The following is a 21,208-nucleotide window of genomic DNA, read 5'->3' as shown; positions in this document are numbered from 1 at the left end:
CGGAGCTCCTTCCGCGGTAGAGGGCGCCGGAGCGGGCTGGGTTATCGGGCGGAGGAAAGGCGGAGTTCCGGGAAGAAGGGGAAAGGAAAGAGGCGGGCGGGAGCCGAGAGGCCGAGGCCGCTGGTGAGTGGAGCGGCTGCCAGCCGACGGAAGGCAGGAGAACGGGCTGCCGGGGAGGGGAGCGCCAGTAGTGGAGGGAGAGCCTGCTTTGGATAGCCGAGAGCCGGTGCACGAATAGGGTTTAGTCTCCAGGGCTAAGGCCTGCCTTTCACGAGAGTTCGTGGCTGAATGGCCACCCTGCACCCACCCACTCGTCATGTACGTTTTGCCCTCGCGGGATATGCAGACCCAGCCCGCGCGATTAGTTTCGAGTTTTAGCATCGGGCTCCTCTGTCTACAACAGCGTTTCTCAACCTTGACAATTTTAAGGCATGTGGACTTCAACTCCCAGAATTCCACAGCCAGCAATGCTGGCTGTGGAATTCTGGGAGTTGAAGTCCACATGCCTTAACATTGTCAAGGTTGAGAAACACTGGTCTACAAGCAAGCGGCCGACCACGAGATGGCAGCAGCGAGGGCTCTCTTTGTTGCCGCCTATTGGTCGTCTGTATATAACTACACCTGTATTGGGGTGCTGCAAGAATACAGAGCGTTTTCCTAGTGGTGCAGCGTGCGTTGGGCTGACTACAAAGACAACCACTGAGGCCCGTGTTGATGTTAGGCCTTTCCGCCTGGGCAGCAGGGTGGCATCAAAAGAATGTGAGCAGAAGAGAGGACCTTTGCAATTTCCTCCTTCAGAAGCGTAAAACCTAGAAGGGTTCCTCTTGCTTCCCCATCTGTTACTCTCATCTCATAACACAGAATTAAGCACACCTGGTCAGGGACTTAGGTTTGTCAAAATCAAAAGCAGCAATGCTGGGTTCACGATTGCAAGGATCACCTGTATGAATCTTTGAAATGTTAACAGTGATTAATACAGTATATGGGTGTTGAAAGAAAAATCTCCATCAGGGTCCGGTCCAAGCAGAATAAACAAAATGGAGACTGCTTTAGAAAGAAGGTTGCAGTTTATTGAAGAGGAGAGCCAGACAGAAAGATGGCTCTCGGAAAAACTGACCACATGTAGCACGGAGTGGTGGGCTTTTGTCCTTCCTTTGGGCTTTGTATTTGGAGTTCTTCCTGTTTCGGGCTTTGTATTTCCTGTGTCATGTACTTTGACCTGAGTCTGAGTGTGCCTTTCTGGTATTCTGATGGTGGTGGGTTAATCCTTTTATGTCGCAAAGGTCATATCCTGCTTACCTGGGGCTGATGAATGTTGGATTTTTTGGTGTGAGGGATTGTTGATTCTAGGGATCTTTATCTTTATAATGTCAGCTTCCTGGCTCCAATCTTTGTGACAAGATTATCACATCTGCATTTCTGCAGACCTGGTTTCTGTTTGGGGCAGAGAGACTTGAGGGGGGGGGGGGTTGGTTTCTACCTTTAAGATCCTTTGGGGAAATATAATATTCTGCCTTTTAATATTCCCAAAAATATTTCTTTCTGGGGGGGCTGACTTCCCACATGGGCAATGCTTATGAAGATTGCTATTTTATAAGAAAGGTTATATTTCACAATTATGTTCAGTTCAGAAGTACGGAGCTGTGTTTGCTGGCAGAACAACTTTTCCCAATAAAGTAGACCCTTTGAATTCTCAAATTTGGAACCATGTAAGTAGGTGCAAGGGGAAGTCTAAGAGACCAAGGGGTTCCCAACCGGGGGTGTGAGACGATATTCCAGGGGCTGCGAAAACTTGGGTTTTAGAAGTTTCAAAATTCATTTTGAACTTTTGTAAGGGGTGCAAGAATATATCAGAAGTGTTCTAGGGGTGCAGGGTATAGAAAAGGTTGGAAACCGCTGTCCTAGAGGATGTCTGCTCACGTAACCGTGTGGCCTGTTTCTTTTCATACTCTTAGGAAGGGCAACCTTTGTGTGCTGTCTGCTACGTGGCAAGACTCTTGCTAATGGCCTTTACTTTAACTTACCATGAATTTATTTTTCATGCAGCAGAACTGTAGGGATGTTGGATGTACAATAAATTTATGTCACTTTGATTGAATTACTGTTGATGTTTAAGCGGCCATGTGTGCAGTCTTAACTTCTTGAAGTTGTAATTGAAAATTACAACCCTTTTTGCAAGAATGAATCTCTTTCTTGGTTGGAGATGTGGTTCAAGATGTGACTTTTTAGCTGCTGCTGTACTCTTAATTCTCATTTTCCCTAGCCAACATTTTCAAACGTTAGGGATGCTGGAAAATTTAGTCCATAGCATATGAGAAACAGTTTCCATTTCTGAAATACTGTAGTTCCTCGATGTCTTTGTGGGGGCCTCTTTGTGACTTTTATGTCATTGTGATTGCCTCCATATTCTAGCGAGATATTGATAATCTTTTCTAAAATTCTAATTTTGCCATCCTTAGGAGCTTCTGATTTTCAAAACAGCCAAAAGGTTATTGGCTACAGAATCATGTGCAGGTGTTTATGGCACTAGATTTTATCAGTCCATATTATCTTCTTTCATATGTGTATAATTACTTTTTTCCTTAACTGTGGTTTTGTTTACAAGTTTAATATTTAGGATCTTCAAAAGCTTATGTTATGTGTAACACACTTTGTTGTAAAAAGAAATTCCATTCAAACTGGTAATATTTTTCCTGTCATTAAAGCTGTACAACACCAGAGCAATGATGAATCAAACAAGAAATATTCATTTAAAATATTTGCAGAATTTGCTTGAAAGAAATAGCTGCAGGCATCCTTTTGGATACATGATTTTAGTGCATAAAGGATTTTTCATTAAATATGTTTAACAAAAATACAGCTGGTTATTTATAAAACAAAAACATTTTCTTGATGAGTGCACTATTTGGAAAAAAATAAAGAGCTGCAATTGAAACGTAATTCCATTTTGAAACCTTTCAACTACAATTGGAGTAACCTTCATTGTTTTTTTCTTGCAAATTAAAAATACATTCAACATGAGAGAATTTGGGAAGAGTCTACTACAGGGGTAGGCAACCTTGGCTCTTTTATGACTCGTGGACTTCAACTGCCAGAATTCCTGAGCCAGCCATGCTGGCTCAGGAATTCTGGCAGTTGAAGTCCACGAGTCATAAAAGAGCCAAGGTTGCCTACCCCTGGTCTACTATAATAGGAGGAATGATAGCAGGAATGTAAGATCATAAGCACAGTTATGATTTCACTTAGCAACTGCCCTCCCTGATGCCAAGTTGCTTTTCCCAGTTGGTGATCACTAAATGAGGATTACCTGTATTGGCAAACAAGTATATAAAATGGGGGAAAAAAATCTCTATTGCTTTTAATTCTGAAATCTTTTCCTCTTATGTTTTCCTCTCACGGCAAAATATTTGAATTTTATACCTAAGTCGTTTACCTTTTGCCAATTCCTTTCAGCTGACAAAAGGCTCTTTATCTCGTGCTTTATATCCAGAAATGAATGATGATGATGATGTTCCTCAGCTTTCATCTGAAGCTTTAGCTGCTCTGCAGGAATTCTATGTTGAGCAACAGCAGAGAGAAGCTAAGACTACTGATAAAACTCACAGTTACTCAGTCGGTTCTATTGAAGAGAACTGGGTAAGCATTTTTGCTAAAATGTGGCTAATGGGGACTCCTATGTAGAAAGGCCCACAAGTTTTCATTTCCAGTTTCCATGAATGGAAATAGCAGTAACTAAGTTTCCACTGAGCTTAGAGCACTTAGATTAATGATCTTTGCAAAATAAATAGTATCTGCACCTTGGCGGCCATTACTTATGTCTTGGTGTATCATGTTAGTTCGGCTTTGTTTCCCATTCCACAGCCTCTATATCCCTGGCTCCTGTGAACTGGGGACAGATGCAGGTGGTCCTTGATTTACAACCTCAATTGAGCCCAAAATTTCTGTTGCTAAGTGATAGTTGTTATGTTTTATGACCTTTCTTAAATAAATCACTGTAGTTGTTAAGTTGGTAACATGATTTGTTAAGTGAATCTGGCTTCCCCATTGACTTTACTTGTCAGAAGGTCACAAAAGGTGATCACAATCCCGGGACGCTGCAACTGTCATAAATATGAGTCAGTTGCCAAGCATCTGAATTTAGATCATGCGACCGTGGGGATGCTACAATGGTCGTAAATGTGAAAAACGGTCATAAATCACTTCAGTACTGTTATAACTTTAAACGGTCACTAAACAAACGGTTGTAAGTTGAGGATTACCTATAATTCTCATCGAAATACATGTATAATTCCCAAACAGATCTATTCATTATTGAATTCTTAGAACAATTTGTGAATGGTTACATAATTCAGTGTTATGCCTACTCACTATTAGTTTTTCATTGAAACTAAACCGATTCCTAGATTTCTGTGTTATTTTTGTTTTGATATCATCTAACTTGAATCTGCCACTATTTCAATACCAAGGATCCTAATTCTTGTTTTATATATATATTATTTTTCTTAATATAAAATAAAATTAAAAAAGACAGTGGAAAAAAGGGGAAAGGGAGGGAAAAAGAAAATAAGGTGTAAGAAAGAAGAAACAAAAGCAGTGACTTCCAGCTTCTTTTGGTGCAGTAAGATGCATAATAGAGTTATAGCGTCAACTTTTTACTTATAGAAATGGCTAGTATTCATTATTTTATATAACAACAATCTACAAAATGATCAAAGCCCAAAATCAAAGTTTATTTTTTTGTTTGTTTAGAGCAGAGAAACCAGAAACAGTTTCCAAGTGGAAACAAACCTACCGTATTTACATTCTTTTCCCTAATTTGTATAATTAACTTTGCCATCTCTGCCAATTCCATCATCTTTTTGATCCATTCTTCCATGGATGGATACTAATTCTTTTAAGTTGGTATTTCAACCCAACCAAACCAAACCTCTGGGTTGTAGCAAATAACCTTCTACGGATAAATTACCTAAACGTTATGCTGTTAACATTTGCACTTTTTTCCCTTTCAGCAACTGAGCCAGTTTTGGTATGATCCTGAGACAGCATTTTGTTTAGCTAATGAGGCCATAAGAGCAGCTGGGAAAGGTGGCAGGTAAATTCTGTTGGCTTTCTACAAACCAAGCATTGTGACTATCTTGTGAAAATGCTGGCTTATTCATCTATCAGCCCTTTCCTTTCAGAGCATTAAAAAACTAATAATCCTTGATTTGCAACTATTCGTTTAATGACCATTTGAAGTTAACAATAGCACTGAAAAAAGTGACTTACAACTGGTCCTCCCACTTAACAATCATTGCAGCATCCCTATAGCCACATGATCAAAATTTGAGTGCTTGGTAAGTGGCATATATTTATGATGGATGCAGCATTCTGGGGTCATGTGATCATTAGTTGCGACCTTCCCAGCTGGCTTGTGACAAGCAAAGTCAATGCGGAAAGCCTAATTTGCTTAATGACTGCATGATTCACTCAACAGCTGCAGTGATTTGCTTAACAACTGTAGCAAAAAAAGGTCACAAAATCAGGTTCAACTCACTTTACAACTCTTTTGCAAGCTCTCAAGCGTATACAAACAACTCTAGACCTTCACAATAACTTACTTTTCCCTTTTATGGATGAGGGCTTAAGATTGTTCTTTTAACAAGCTTATGATCTGTAGAAGGAATTTGAATCCAGAGTTTTATCCAGGGTTATCGGGGCACAAAGAATGTCAAAAAAAAATAATAAAGAAAATGGCCACAACTATGCAGTCAAAGCGCTGCTCATTTTTTTATGTGTAAAAACAATGGTGAGGCTTCCATCTTCAATTTCTATCTTCTCCCCCTCCCCCACCCCAGAATTCCTACTTTTATTAGCAGAATCAGCATTTTTTGATGCACAGAACTCTGAGGTTAGTTCTTTAAAAAGCATTTAATATTTAGACATGAATTAACCACAAGTGTATGAGAGAGGTGTACTTATAATAATAGTAGAAATAGAAGCAGCCTATTTCAGGAAACCATGCCCTGTTTGATCCTGCCCTATATATAGAAAAGATGGACAGAGACTGTCTATTCAGCAGTCCAGAAGGTGCTGTTACTTTTTGAGTGGTAGGTTATTTGTAAAATTGACTTTGGTTGTAATACTGTGCATAATCACCCAACAACAAGTTTGCACTGTTCAGTGAATGATTATTATTGATTTATAAATACATTATTTGTTCAGTTATTTCAAATTAGCACTTTCCTGTCTGTGGTGAGGGGAAAAAAAATCTGCAGGTGTGTTATTGAACAAGAATGATGTTTGTGGTCTCAAGTAAGTAGTTAAATGTTTATTTTCAGGAAAAGGTGTGAATTAAACATTTTGATGTATTAAATAACCACTTCTTTCCTTGCTTCATTATCCTTGCAGGATAGCTTGTGTCAGTGCCCCGAGTGTTTATCAAAAACTGAAAGAGCAGGACAACCAGGATTTTTCAACCTGCATTTTGGAGTATGACCAAAGATTTTCTGTGTACGGAACTGAATATATTTTCTATGATTACCACAGTCCTTTGAAACTTCCAACCCACCTTGGAGCACATAGTTTTGATATTGTCTTAGCAGATCCACCCTACCTTTCTGAAGAATGTCTCAAAAAAATAGCCGAAACCATTAAATACTTAACTAAAGGAAAGATTCTGCTCTGTACAGGTACATCACTTCTTTTCTCAAATTCATTTGCTTCAATAGCTTTTGGGAAGAAAACAGCAGCCATTTATAAAAATCATTATTATAATAGAGTTGCATACATTGTAAATAGGTTTCTATAGATTTAAAGAATGTTCTGATAAAACTTCGGGTAGTCCTCACTTAGTGACTGCCTCATTTAGTGACCATTTGCAGGTATGACTTTGTGATGAAAAAGTAACTTTATGACTAGTCCTCACATTTACAACCTTTGCAGATCTGTAAAACAAAGGGAAGATGAAGGAAGATTATAACCACAGTTGCAGTTTCACTTAACAAGTGCTTCTCTTAATGACCCACAAGAACTATAATTAAATATTTCTCCTGTCGTTGGTATGCCAAAGGTGACCAGCAGACAGCAACAGCATTGGAGGTTGAGGGAAGTAAAAAGGGGAGAAAATATAGAGAAATAACACCATTGTCCAAAATATCAAAGTGCAGTGACTTTGAGTATAAAACTAACTGAAAACAGGTAGTAAAGGTTTAGAGGACCAGCATTAACTCATTCAGATAATATAGCTACTTATGAAGATGGATTCGAGAAATAGATGGCAAATTTCAAAAGCATGCTTTATTTCACCTAAGATATGTATACATATAGTCTGCGACTTAACAACAGTTCATTTAGTGACCATTCAAAGTTACAACAGCACTAAAAAAATGACATGACCATTTTTCACACTTACAACCATTACAGCATCCCCATGGTCATGCAATCAAAATTCAGATGCTTGGCAATTGACTCATACTTATGACAGTTGCAGTGTCCCAGGGTCATGTGATCACCTTTTGTGACCTGACAAGAAAAGTCAATTGGGATGACAGATTCACTTAACAATCATGATACTAACTGAACAACTGAAATGATTCACTTAACAAATATGGCAAGGAAGTTCTTAAAATGGGGCAAAACTCACTTAACATGTTTCACTTATCAACGGAAATGTTTGGCTCAGTTGTGGCCGTAAGTCGAGGACTACCTGTATATTTTTGCCATTGTATGACCAGATATGGGGGATGTGCTAGGGTTAATCTATGAACACAGTATATTTGATTTATTGTTTAAAAGAATGCTGTACGAAGTGTTACTTGATTCAAAACATATGGCAGAACAAATATTCCTTTTATGTAGGTTTTCATGGCTGGTTTCTGTTGAACAGCTATTGTGTTTTGGCTTGTATTTTTTTCAGAATGTTCCCATTTGGGAACTAATCAGCTCTTCCCCACAATGAATGATTTGTAAGACAATAGGAGGTGAAAAAATGGATATCCTGGGGATTTAGTTTGAGAAGGAGAATTTGCATTTTTGATAGCGTTCTCATAACAACAGAGCTGTCTGAACAGATAGGCAGTTCTCAATTTATGACTGGTTGCTTAACAACCATTCTAAGTTATGACAGACTCTGAAAAAGCTAATTGCGACCTGGATTTGAAGGTACATTGAGCCCACCCTCACAATCATCTGACCACATTTTGTGCACATGGCAACCGGCCTGCATTTACTGCTATTTGTAGTCGTGCAGTCACATGACAAGGATTTATGATGTTTTTGTTAGAAACACATTTACTTCTGGTTTCCGGCAAAAATCGTGCCCTAGCAAACAATGGTTTCGCTTTACAACCACCATGTTTGCTTTACAACAGCCATGTTTGCTTAATGGCCACCACAAAAGAGGTTATACAATGGGGCACAGTCATGGGTGACTGACTTAACCTTGACTTACAACTATACTTGCCTCTGTTAAAGTCATAAGGACTACTGTAGTAGCTTACCTGTGGATAGCAGGAAAGAATTTTTGTTTTTATACTCAGTTTAGGAGCTTTCTGGGAGTATCTGATTGGACCATAATTGCAAATACCTAAAACCTGTTCTAATCTAGTAGGACTATTCTAAAGTTTGTTTTGTTTTGTTTTCAGGTTTAATCATGGAAGAATATGCTGTTAAATATCTTGGTGTGAAAATGTGCAAGTTTGTTCCAAAACATGCTCGAAATTTAGCTAATGAATTTCGATGCTATGTGAATTATGACTCTGGACTGGATTTGGATTCAGGCTCTTGATAACCCAATAAACATTAATAGGATTTTTCAAACTAGAGTGATTTTTCCTTTTCTGACAAAGTAAACACCTGCCATTTCTTTTTTTTTAATGATGTATCAATCAACATTTTTTGCTTCAGGTTACATTTCAGATGATATGAATCCCTTTGTAAGGGAGATGGGCAATTTCTAAATTTGATAAAAAGTATTTTTCTAGGTTTGCATTTTGGTATCTTGATTTTGGTGTCTTGAATTTGAGGCTGACAGCGTTAAACTGGATTGCAGATGAACTTCAAAATTGAAACTGGGAGTGCCCTTAGAACCCCCCACCCACCCAAGGATCTGATGCACTGGTCTACAACAATACTGTTGGTCACATGGAGATCACTATAGAGGGGGTCAAGCTACTCTCAAAGCACCTGAAGACAGGACAAGAAGCAATGGATGGAAACTAATCAAGGAGAGAAGCAACCTAGAACTAAGAAGAAATTTCCTGACAGAACAATTAATCAGTGGAACAACCTGCCTTCAGAAGTTGTGAATGCTCCAATACTGGAGGTTTTTAAGAAGAGACTGGACAATCATTTGTCTGAAATGGTATAGGATCTCTTGCTTGAGCAGGGAGTTGGATTAGAAGACCTCCAAAATCTCTTCCAATTTTGTTATTCTGATATAGTTTTTCCATAGGTGTTAATAAATTACCATAGGAGCTACTCGAAATTACAACACAAATCAGCATAAAATCACAGGCAAGAGACAAGACTTGTGATAGCAAGTTAAGCAAAAGAAATATAAAATAACTGGTAATATAAAAACAACTGCTTGACTAAAATAAGGTGCTCTATAGTTTGTCAAGCTTAGAAATGAGACCCAGCAATTCCCATAAAGCCTATCCTGCCATTGAAAGAGGCTTGGCGGTGAACTAAAAGATATTTTGCACTTGTTCCAGCTAATAGCTTGGCTGTTGTAATGCTCTAAGCTGAAATAAGCTTTTATAGACATACACATGGAAGTCTTTAGCAGCTTTCTAATAGCTGTGCAGAACTTATGTGAGTTTCAATATTAAGCAAAAATCAAGAATGTGCAGGCATAACCTCAGACTCACAGGAGGGAAGTTCAAAAGTAGTGTTTGAAAGTATTACTTTACAGAAGTAGTACAGGTAGTCATCAACTTAACAACAGTTCCTTTAATGACCGTTTGAAGTTACAACAGTGCTGAAAAAAGTGACATGACCATTTTTCACATTTACGACCATTGCAGCATCCCCATGGTCATGTGATCAAAATTCAAGCGCTTGGCAACTGACACATTTATCATGGTTGCAGTGTCCCACAGTCATGTGATCACCTTTTGCGATCTGACAAGCAACGTCAATGGGTAAGCCAGATTCATTTAACAACCGTGTTACTAACTACAGCTGCAGTGATTCACTTGACAATTGTGGTGAGAAAGGTCATGGGGCAAAATTCAGTTAACAAATGTCCCACTTATTTTGGGCTCAATTGTGGGCATAAGTTGAGGATTACCTATAGTAGAGGCTTGAAACCAACTTGCAACGGAGATAGTGGATCAATCATCAAGCAACTGAGTTTAAACATGCTTGGGATAAACACATGTCTATCATTTGACAAATATTAAAAATAACATCTAATAATTAATTTTAAAAAAAGTCAAAGGGCAGACTCAATGGACCGCTAGATCTTTTTCTGTCATCAGTTTTTTATGTTCCTATGATTATTCCAAATGAGAATTTAAACTATGGACATTAGCCACAGAAGAAATTATATAGTGTTGAGAGCAATAAAGAATAAAAAACTTGCAATTACAATAATTGCTTCAGGACACATGACTATTTCAATTACCAGGGAAAGGAACTTCAACCAGACTGATTTAAGGCAAGTTTCCCCTCCCTTTCTGTTAACAGAATGCTACTGTGGGGTTGCTGTAAAACAGTTATTCCTAAACAGATGTCTTCAAAGGATGAGTGCAATGTGAAGCGACTGAGAGTACATCAAGAATCTCAGTTCCATAACCTGTGGCTTCCACTGGAATAATTTATTTTTAGGTTACCGATGTCCGGATGTATATATTATCACCAGCAACTGTTCAGGGAATTACTATAGATAGAAACATCATAATCTCTTTCATTACTTCCTCTGTGCCTCCTTTGTGCTCCTACCCTATTTCCAAGGTTATAAGGCAATCTCGTTTCCCATCTTGCTTGTTAGAGCCTTTTGTTGTCGAACTAGATCTAAGATTTGACTTTTGACATCCTTGGTGTCCCCTGTGTTTGTGTTTTACAGTAGAGAGGGTAGAGGTAAATGCTAAAGCTATTTGACCTGGATTTTGAAATATTTGAGTACTTTCTGTAACTAGAGTGAATCTTGATTTTACAAATGTTTTACAAATGAGGACCATCCCATCACTGACATTTCTTAAATTGTATGTTTTAATATTTTAAAATGTTTTAATATTTATTTTAATATAAAATAAATTTTGAAATGGAAGAGCAAAAAGGAACACTGGATACACCTGCCTTAGTCCAAAACACTGTCTCATTACATAGATTGCATTCATTATCCTCAGACTTGAAATAACAGCAGAAATGGTTGAAAAGATGACAAAGAAGATCAAGAACTGGTCAGCACCAGTTGAAGATTGGTCAGCTACCATACCAGTTACGATTTGATAACTGATGGGGTAGCTGAGGTAGTCCAACAAAATCTAGTTGGAATAAGCTCTTTCCACCTGCGCAGGAAGAGCTGGGAGTTCAGGTTTTTCTTTATGTAATAGTACTGAAATACATTTTTAGAACCCATCTTGAATATCAGTGAATAGGAAAGCAATTTTCTGACATGAATTAAAATCATACGTTTGCCTGGATGAAATCATATGTCATTTTTTTCCTAAAAAGCAAAGACCATTTGAGTGTCTTCAGTTGCAAATGTTCCTGTTTTTCACTACCGATAATATATGAGCCATATGCTTGGTTTGGGAGATAATTTAAAGAGAATGTTTGGTGGGAAGAGACACATATCAATGATGGACACAGAGACACCAAATTCATCAACTGGTAAAATTTTATAGAAAACAGAAGACACCTTAAATGATTAATCCATGTTCTAGAAGTTTAAAGATTTCCAGAGATGCAAGAGATATTTAAAAAGTTCTTACTTAAATTGTTCTTTAGATTTTGATCACTCCATCTTGTTTCCTAGATGGAACTGATACATTAGGAATTCACCATGGTTCTGTTTTATTTCCATATTGTATGCACAGGAAGAAAGGACTCTATTTTGCTTTGATTCTGCTTGGCAGTGGCTCCCTACGATTTCAGGCAAAGGGTTTTTACATTGTCCAGAATTTGATCTTTCTGTCTTTTGGAGCAGGACAAAATAAACCACAATCTCTGAATGAAGACAGCTATCCTTTCTCTTCAGTTTTCTCTCTGTTGCAATAGTTTTTTTCCATTATTCTTTCTCAAATTAATTTCCAGGCGTTTCTTTTTCCAGCCATCTCAGCACATGAGTTGGAGTTGGGCACATGAGTTGGAGTTGGGCAGTACTGTACCTAAATCTAATAAGATAATTATCCATCTAAAATCTAAAATCTAATAAGAATCTAAATCTAATAAGATAATTATCCATTTTGTCAATATCAATTGAAGAAAAACACATTGCTTGAAATCTGCTTCTGATTCTTTGGTCTCTTGTCACCCTATGCTGGCAGCCTTCAAACAAGCTGATAAAGGAGCATGCATGTATACGTGTGTAGTACACACACACACACACACACACACACACACACACACACACATAGAGAGATAGAAGAGAGACTGGGAGAGAGAGAGAGAGAGAGAGAGAGAGAGAGAGAGAGAGAGAGAGAGAGAGAGAATGAGAATGAGAATGAGAATGATGGAAATGGGAATCCAGTCCCTCTTTGGAAGTGAGACCCAAATCCCAAATACAGATTTAATCACCGATTTGTCACAATCTGCTCTTCTTGGTCACCCTCCTGCTTTGTAACTGCTACAGATGGCTCAAATGTACTATGCTTCCAAATTGTCCATTTCAGTAATAAAACCCCACTTCTATTCGCTTTGGAAAAAGCTCCAAGGATAATTACTGAATAATTTGGAAAAGAAATCAGTTTGAAAAATGCTTACTTAGTATGGCATTTGCAGTTGGGGAAAAAAAGAACTTGAAATAATTAAACTCCTGTAAACAGGGCTAAACAGTTTTTCCTGCATCTTGGTGTTTCAGGGGGCATTGGCAGATGCCTTGTGCATACACAATTCAGAGAACTTTTGCTATTCAAGATTTTGGCTCATGTTTTCCTTGAATTTGGCCATTTCTCTCTTTTGAGGAAGGAATGCCAAAACACATTTGTCTGCCTTTTAGTCCAGGATTTCATTTTATTGATGTTTATTTATGTATTCCCAGAGCTGCTACAAAAAGTTAAAATAGTTTAGAGAGGCAATTGACATATTTCCAGGCTTCCAAAAGGGCTCATAAACCAGACAATGCTTTGCTTTTCACAATGGTATGCAAAGCAACTTCTGTCACAGTCAGCTTTCTCCAAATTGGGGCTCTTCAGGACTTGGCCAGCTTCTGCAGTGTAGCTGAAGATTGCCTGATTGAGGTCATCTCTTGTAGTGTGGATGGCGATATTTGCTCTGACGGATGGATCACTGTGTTCCCAGAGCTATGGCTAGTATATGCCAGATTAGGATATAAATCCAAACTTAAAGTAAAACCCAAATCTGAATGTTTTTAAACAATGGTTATTTATTCTATGAACATTGATTGATAAGTACTTAATATTTGTATAGTTGGCAACTCCACAACCCATTTAGTACATTTCTGCCTGAGGCAATAAACAACCAGGATTAATAGGCACTGACAGATCTATTCTCTATATATTTATTGAGTCCCTTTTTAAAAAGCATGTATATTTGTAGCCACCAGCATGCTTAATGTATTCAATAGCTTTTATAACAGTTTTAATGTTGTAATTCCAGAATATAAGATTCTAAATACCAAGTCAAAGCTACTTACATTTTTTTAAAAATCAGTTGCAGATGCACAGCTAATTTTTCAGCATTCTTTGAAAAATGTTTTAATTATTCATTTATATTGTTCTCACTTTCATTTCAGTGGCCCTCACTTGCATTCTGTAATGATGTAGGAAAAATGCAATGAAACACTGACTTCATAGACCCGAGTAGGGAGGGGCATGCATTAAGTCTGAGTGTTTGTTAAATCTGAATTTGTCATTTGCATCAATGTATGTCCCGGGTGTTATGTAATTGATACAAATAGCATATTTTTCAATAAAAGCGTGATTTGATGGGTAAACAATTCAAATGAAGAATTTGTCCATTATATCCAAAATCTGTTGAACCTAGATTTTATTATACACAAAAATCAATGCTGCATCCCTGCTCAGCATATTTTGAGTATTTGCATAACAAAGCACTGAAGTTTGGAATGGTTATGTAGCACTTTTACATACCTTAAAATGCTTCAATGTAAGTGTCCCCCAGCATTTCAATATTGCAACTCCCCAGGATCTGTCACATCTCCATTTATGAGGAAAAAGGCATCTTGCAAACTCCACTGTTTTTAAAGAAAGGACAATTTTAATTACAATTGACCCCAAGTTCTATGAAATTAACTGAGATGAACTCTGTTGCAGGAAGTGGACATTGCAGTTCTTCGAAACAGAAATCATGAACTGAAACATCCTTTGTTTCTGGCCTCCTTTCCATTCCTCATTTGGATGCTGGCTTGTCATTATTCTGATTTCCCATCAATTTTACTGCTCTTTTATCTATGCTGGAATTCACTTGTGCTTCTTTTTTCATGTTCTGGTACACAGGTGCAGCCCACAGGAATAGAGACATAATCCTCAGTGTAAGCGTAGCGGCCGCCCGTGCAGGATGTGGTTCGGTGCAAGATGACAGTCGGCATGAATACTGGCGTACTTCGAAAATGGAGATTTTCTTCTCCGTAATCACCTGTAAGACAGCCCTTACAAAGGCAGTAGGCTTCAGGAATGTATTTCGGATACCGGGTAGAATCGTAGGAGATTCTGTGCCAAAGGAAAAGAAGAAGGATTCACTTTGGACATTCTGTCCCAATTTTCCCTCTATTTCTCCTGCTGCTCTTTTTCCCTGTTTCTTGGATTGACTTGAATGGGAAGGAGTCTAGCAGAATGTTGAGATATTCTTTACATTATCATGCTGTTATTAGGCTAAGAGGAAAATAGACAGTTGCAGTTCTTGAACTCTGCTTAAACATAGAAAAGTAAGCTAAGAATTGGACAATTTACTGTCATTTGGAATAATGCGAGTTGAGTTCCCTTCTTTGGATCAAGCATCAACATGGAAACATTTCGAGATGATGGGCACAACTGCACAATCACCCCCCCTTTCCTATTTTATTATGTTAATTATTTTATGTTATTCATCCATTAAATTTCTAGGCTGTCTGACTCCCTACCAACTCTGGGCAGCTTACAAATAAAAATACACAGAAAAGCCACAGCCAACTGGAAGAACTTGTGCCTCATGTGAAAATGAGTTGCATACCCATTTTTAGAAAAGGAAGTATGAATTGATGACCGGCTGCTTTGAGCAAATATTGTTTAACAGAACTGCACCCCTCCCATATTCTTAATATTAACTTTAACCCCAACTCTTTTTCTTCCTTCCTTTAATTGTTTTTTTTAATGGATTGTGAAGAAATTTAGGCTTATTTTACATATTTTATGTGCAAAGCTTGGCTTTAAGACTATAATGAAAGCTCATTTTGGTATAGTAGTTGAAGCACCTCAACTGGAAACTAGGAGAATACTTTAGACATGAAGCCATGTGGCAACCCTGGGTCAGTCACTTTCTCTGTGCCCTAGGAAGGAGGTAGAAGTGCAAACCACTTCCATTTAAACCCAATTTTAAATTTTAAAGGTATGGAAAAGATCGGGTTACCTGTAGGACCAAGGAGAGACACTGTTGAGATTGATGGGGAGCCGATATGTCTTATCAGTAGCTAGCCTGCCTCCCACAGGACAACTGATGTTCTGGTCATTTTCCAGGGGCTCCAACTGCAGGGTGTGATGGAAGGCACTGAGCATGCCAGCTGTGAGTCTTCCATACAGCTGTTCCAAAAGCTCCTCAGGTCGGTCTGCACAGGATCGAGAGCGCATGGGACGTTTGCTTATTTTGACAGCTTCTACTCTGGGGAAACCGAGCCCACACAAAAGTAGACAAACCAGTATCCATCCCTGTAATGAGCAGGAAATAAAACAATATAAAAGAAGTTTATATTGTTTAAACTCAAACAAAAATACAGAATTTGAGATGCAGAAAAAGAATACTGACTAAAAACAATTTCAGGGAGTTTTCCCTGACTGATCACACTGTTGGCTTAAGCCTGAATTCGTCAACATGGCATCTGAGATCTTCTCCAATTCTTCTGCCACAGCAACTTAACTTTGGAACCAATATCCAGAGATGTGCTGTAATGGCTAAGGTGCTGGACTAAGAGTGGAGTGATCCAGGTTCAGGTCCTCCCTTACTTATGGAAGCCGGCTGGATGACCTTGATCAGTCAGCCCCTTCCAGTCAGGTGCAAAAGAGCAGGGCCACACATGAAGTTCAAATTAAACTGATTTATTACTACTCTTTCCTATGCACAGGATAGCACTATTTGGATGCTTGAATTCAAGAATGGTTGGACTCAGTCCATTTGTGGCTAGGTAGAGATTTTAGGTTGCATCCTCTTTTGACTCCACCTCCAGGTTCTGCCACTTCTCCTACACTCACAGACCTAATCACAATCAGGATTTGTGGCTAATAAACAAATCCCTGTTGTACTGACAGTAAACTGTTAGAACTAACCAAGTCCAGTGGATCACCCTCCCAGCAGACTCTGCAGCCACGTGGGACAAATCCTAAAACCCCCCACAACTAGTTAGTACAATTTATACCCATTATTGTTGGTTCTACAATATATCAGGGTTGTACAATACTTTGGAAATAGGTTCTACAATATATCAGGATTGTACAATACTTTGGAAATAGCTGTCCAGAATCATTGATTCAGATGGGTAGCTATAGAAATTTAATGAACGAATTAATATAGCTTACATATTATATATTATAAATATAATATAAATACAATACAATTATATAATATTATAATTATATAATATTGCTTGAAAAAGTGCTGGAGCACAAATACAGGACCGGTAAAGCTTTCACTGTCCCGGAATATTTTGTTACAATCACAACCAGAGCCTTAATGCCCATTAAGTAGTTTACATGTTGAATTTTGCATCAACACCTAAGGCTATCCTTATTTAACATCTTACAAGTATCCTATGTAAATAAGATGCTATAGTTTGGATTCCTGTCCTATGCAATAGTTTAATTCAAGTGTTGTTTTTTTTTCTACCTCTTGGTTTCTGGCTGAAATTGCTCGTTTTTGCTAGAAATTGCCTCAAGAGCTGTCGATTTGTAAGGTCAGCTACAACGGGGCACGAAAGTTATTTGTATAAATACATTTCACCTGAAGCGCCAGCGATCAGCAGCTCCGGCTAGCGAGCTTTGCAAGGGAAAAGGAATGCCCGTTCTCTTGCCACAGCGGGGATCTACGGGCCCCGTTCAGGCGGACGGCTCTTCTCAGCTTATTCCCCGCCTGTTACTCAGCTTCCCATAAGCAGCCTGGCCAACTGCCGCAGTCCCGCAACTTTTACTCACCGCCGTCAGCTCGTCTTTCCAAAGGCGCGCTTTTACTCTGTTCATTCCAACCGCTCGCCGTTTTGCGCGAAGCAAAAAAAGCCCCGATGCTCGTGCTTTTCTTTCCCACTCGAGCTCGCAGAAGAAGAGCAAGGGCGAAAGAAGCGCGACTCTCCGGTGACTGGGCTAAGCCAACCCACTTGCCCGCGGTGCCGAACGGGGAGAAGCGCAATAGCGCACGTTTGCAAGCAATATGGAGCAAACGGCCTGCAACCCGTCGGGGGGTTGGGGGTCGAAGTTCGCATCGCGGGCAGGTCAAAGGCGTCGCCCCGCTTGGTCCTTACCTTAACACGCGTACCCGCTTCGTCCTTACCTTGGCCGTCTGCATGACAGGGACGCCTCGGCGCGCGGAGCGGCGGGAAAGGCTGGCTTGGCGAGCGCCTGGGGTCCTCCTGGCCCTGGCGGCCGTTGGAGGGAGCGGAGGAAAAGTTGGAAGAGCGCCCGGCTTCTCGCAGCAGGACCCCCGGCCGCTGGTGCCAGGACGGTTCAATACGCCGGAGGAAAAGGGCCGGGGCTCGTGCGCTTCCCTCGCCGGGCTGACTGAACGTGGGAAATCCCGAGGGCGTCGGAAAGGACTCCGCCTAGCACTGGGGTCCCGGGACAAAAAACCTCTAAGCCAGGGGTTCTCAACCTTGGCAACTTTAAGACTTGTGGACTTCAACTCCCAGAATTCCTCAGCCAGCAAAGCTGGCTGAGGAATTCTGGGAATTGAAGTCCACAAGTCTTAAAGTTGCCAAGGGTGAGGACCCCTGCTCTAAGCGATAATTTAATATTGTAGCCAAATTTCGAATTACTAAGAGCCGTTGTTTCAACAACGTGGGTAGAAACTCCCACCCCTCCCAAAACGTGGATGGCGGATGAAAAGATGGCTAGTCCTTAAGTCTTATTATCTGGATACACCGTTTAGAAAAAAATCTGAAGTCATATAAACTGGATCCTGACATGTAAGGAAATAGTTATAGAGGTAGTCCTCGACTTAAAACAATTCATTTAGTGACTGTTTGAAGTTACAACCTGGCACTGAAAAAAGCAAAATCAATGGGGAAGCCAGATTCACTTAACAACTGTGTTACTAATTTAACAATGTCGTGATTCACTTAACAACTATGGCAAAAAAGGTCATAAAATGGGGCCAAATTAACTTAACAAATGTCTCAGCCACATAAATTTTGGGTTCAAGTGTAGCGGTAAGTTGAGAACCACCTGTATGCTAAGAATTTTTGGCAAAACTTTCTGGGAGGAATCCCCGTCACAAAGCAATAATTGTTGGCTCACATAGCTGTTGGAAATGTGATTTTTTTGAAAATATTTTTTAGTTTCACTTTTCTCCAGAGCCCACATATCAATTTCTGCATTGGTGCATCTGCAGTCCATTGAGCTGGATGTTGACCATGATATTATGATGGATTACAGCAAAGTAATACAATTCAGGAGCCATACAAATCCCAATGTTTTCATTTGTGCTTATTACTACAAGGAGGTACAAGATCCATGATTGGGAGAGTTATCTACAGAGCACTTTAAATGTATGGCTTACTTTTGTGTGTGAGTGTGCGGGTGTGTGCAGGCGCTTAAACATATATGCTTTCAAATCAATCTTGACTGCTGGAAACTGCCTGGACACATCCCTGCAGTTTTCTTGGCAAGATCTCTGGAAGTCCTTTGCAATTGCTTCTTCCTGGGACTAACAGAGTGACTGGCCCAAAATCACCCAGCCATCTTCATGCCTTCTACCAAAATACATTATACAAATTGCTGTTATCCAGTTTCTTAAGGATTTTTTTTTTTGCACAAAGTTATAAAGCTGGAGTCTTTATACATTTTGGTGTCCAAACGAGTCCACTGTCTGTAACTGCCCTTACATAAACCATCTTTATAATTACTAAACCCTGCAGGTTCTTCCAGACAACAAAACCTGCAAAAAAATCATTAAATAATCCACCTTAAAGTAGTTCTGCGAAGTTTGGCTGGAAAGGTGTTTTAAAAAAAAACTAAAAAGATTTCAGAGTGATTATTTTAGCTCCAGCTCTCCAAATTAGAGCTGTCCCCTGCACTGAACTCTGGAGTTCCTTTTTTAAGTGGGGCTAAGAAGCTATATATACTGAATTAAACTTGTAAGCCTTTCCAAGTATCAATAAAAGATCTCTCAGTTTGGATCTTTCTATTATTAAAGAGTATATGAAAGATGTATTTCATCACAGAATTACTGTTTTCTTCCTCTAATTTAGTTTCTGTTCTGTGTCCCTTAAAAACTAACAGGATGATGCCACCAATAAACAGCAGCAAAATATCGAATAATGAATCAAATCATAGTGCTACATGCCTATCATTTTCATAAAACATTAAAATCTCCCTAAAACGCAAATCAGATTAAAATTTTGATTTCCTGTATATGTTACTACCCCAACCACTACAGCTTTTTACATTAAAAATAATGTTAAAGTGCTATCTCTAGAAACAAAATGGTTGCCCATCCTTGCTCTGATACACTTGCCTAAGGAAAATAAGGTCAGTGTTGATAAATTAAGCATTAGACATTTCTCTCCCTATTTCTCATTTAAAGAATTAAATTGTAACATGTTTTAAAGACAGTGCTGCTCTAAAGTAGTCTTTATTCATTTTTAAAACTTCAATAAATCACCTATTTGTGATGGACTGATATTTTAGAAAGCAGATTAATTTATCCCAGTTTTGCTTCTTTCTTGTTTAAAACTTTATGTAATGAAATATGTGTAATTAATGAAAACTTATCAAAGGACTATTTGGGTATTGCTCCATTTTTCTACACTTTCCAAATAATGACAAAGATGCAGAAAAGAAAATAGAGGTCTCTATAGATTGAAAAGCGTTTTGCTAACTTGCAGGTCCAGCAAATATCTAAATTATGATTTTGTAAAGCTGGATCTGATGGGCTGCTTTTGTAAGTATGGAAAAATATTTAGGCTTCTCCTAATGTGTCAGTTAATCATTTATTAGCTAGTTAGAAAAAGTGAAGCTCTGAAACATCCTCTTCGATTTTTAATCAAATCTATCATTTCTTAGATGTGCACAATACTAATTTCCTATTTCATTTGTGGAGTAATTCCCACAATCTCTGCAGAAAATGAACTTGACTCTGAGATTTGAATATTGATACACAGAAGTTCTTGGCAGATGGTGTACTGCAGTTTACTGCTGCAGGTTTTTTTTCACAGATGCAAATTATGGAACAGTTAACCCTGCAGATATAGGATGGTTTATAGAAAATTGCTTCAGTTACAATAAGGAACAACTCTACTCGGTTAAAAAAATTCTGAGATTATCATATCATGGCATAAATAAATCTCACGTGCACGGAACTGTATAAAATCTTGCCATATACAAGATGGGGATTTCACATTTTGCAATTTAGAAAACATGGATTATGGTCAAATATAATCAAATAATTAGGAATGATTAGAATTACTTACACTTAGAAATTGCAATTAATCTCCATAGATAGTATTGTTAGATATTCTCAATTCATTTTCTGAAATATTCCCCCAAATGCCCTGGAAGGGTTCTCCTGAATCCACTGGGAAGGGCTGATACGATTAACAAATCCACCTGCCATCACTATTGTTTTTGGCTTCCATGACTGATGTCCTACCACTCATGACTTGACTCTTAAGCTTTCTTTTCAG

At 38.8% G+C, this 21,208-nt stretch overlaps 2 protein-coding genes across 2 annotated transcripts; one reads left to right on the top strand and one right to left on the bottom strand.

Annotated features, from left to right (window-relative positions):
• Positions 1-83: 83 nt before the first annotated feature.
• EEF1AKMT1 (EEF1A lysine methyltransferase 1) lies at positions 84-8,799 on the top strand. Its single transcript, XM_015814417.1, has 5 exons — positions 84-123; positions 3,491-3,636; positions 5,010-5,092; positions 6,391-6,671; positions 8,625-8,799. The coding sequence occupies exons 2-5, from the start codon at positions 3,493-3,495 to the stop codon at positions 8,765-8,767; spliced, it is 651 nt and encodes a 216-aa protein (XP_015669903.1). The 5' UTR covers positions 84-123; positions 3,491-3,492; the 3' UTR covers positions 8,768-8,799.
• A 4,493-nt stretch (positions 8,800-13,292) lies between these two features.
• On the bottom strand, positions 13,293-15,989 carry IL17D (interleukin 17D). Its single transcript, XM_015814416.1, has 2 exons — positions 15,736-15,989; positions 13,293-14,840 (listed from the first exon to the last, which is right to left on the bottom strand). Exons 1-2 carry the CDS (start codon positions 15,951-15,953, stop codon positions 14,576-14,578), a joined length of 483 nt encoding a protein of 160 aa, XP_015669902.1. The 5' UTR covers positions 15,954-15,989; the 3' UTR covers positions 13,293-14,575.
• Positions 15,990-21,208: the final 5,219 nt, after the last annotated feature.

The sequence above is a fragment of the Protobothrops mucrosquamatus genome, unplaced genomic scaffold (assembly GCF_001527695.2).
Source record: "Protobothrops mucrosquamatus isolate PMUCROS unplaced genomic scaffold, P.Mucros_1.0 scaffold249, whole genome shotgun sequence".
Taxonomy (NCBI): Eukaryota; Metazoa; Chordata; class Lepidosauria; order Squamata; family Viperidae; genus Protobothrops; species Protobothrops mucrosquamatus.
Note: the sequence above shows the minus strand (reverse complement) of the source record. Positions and strands in the feature narration are given on the sequence as shown.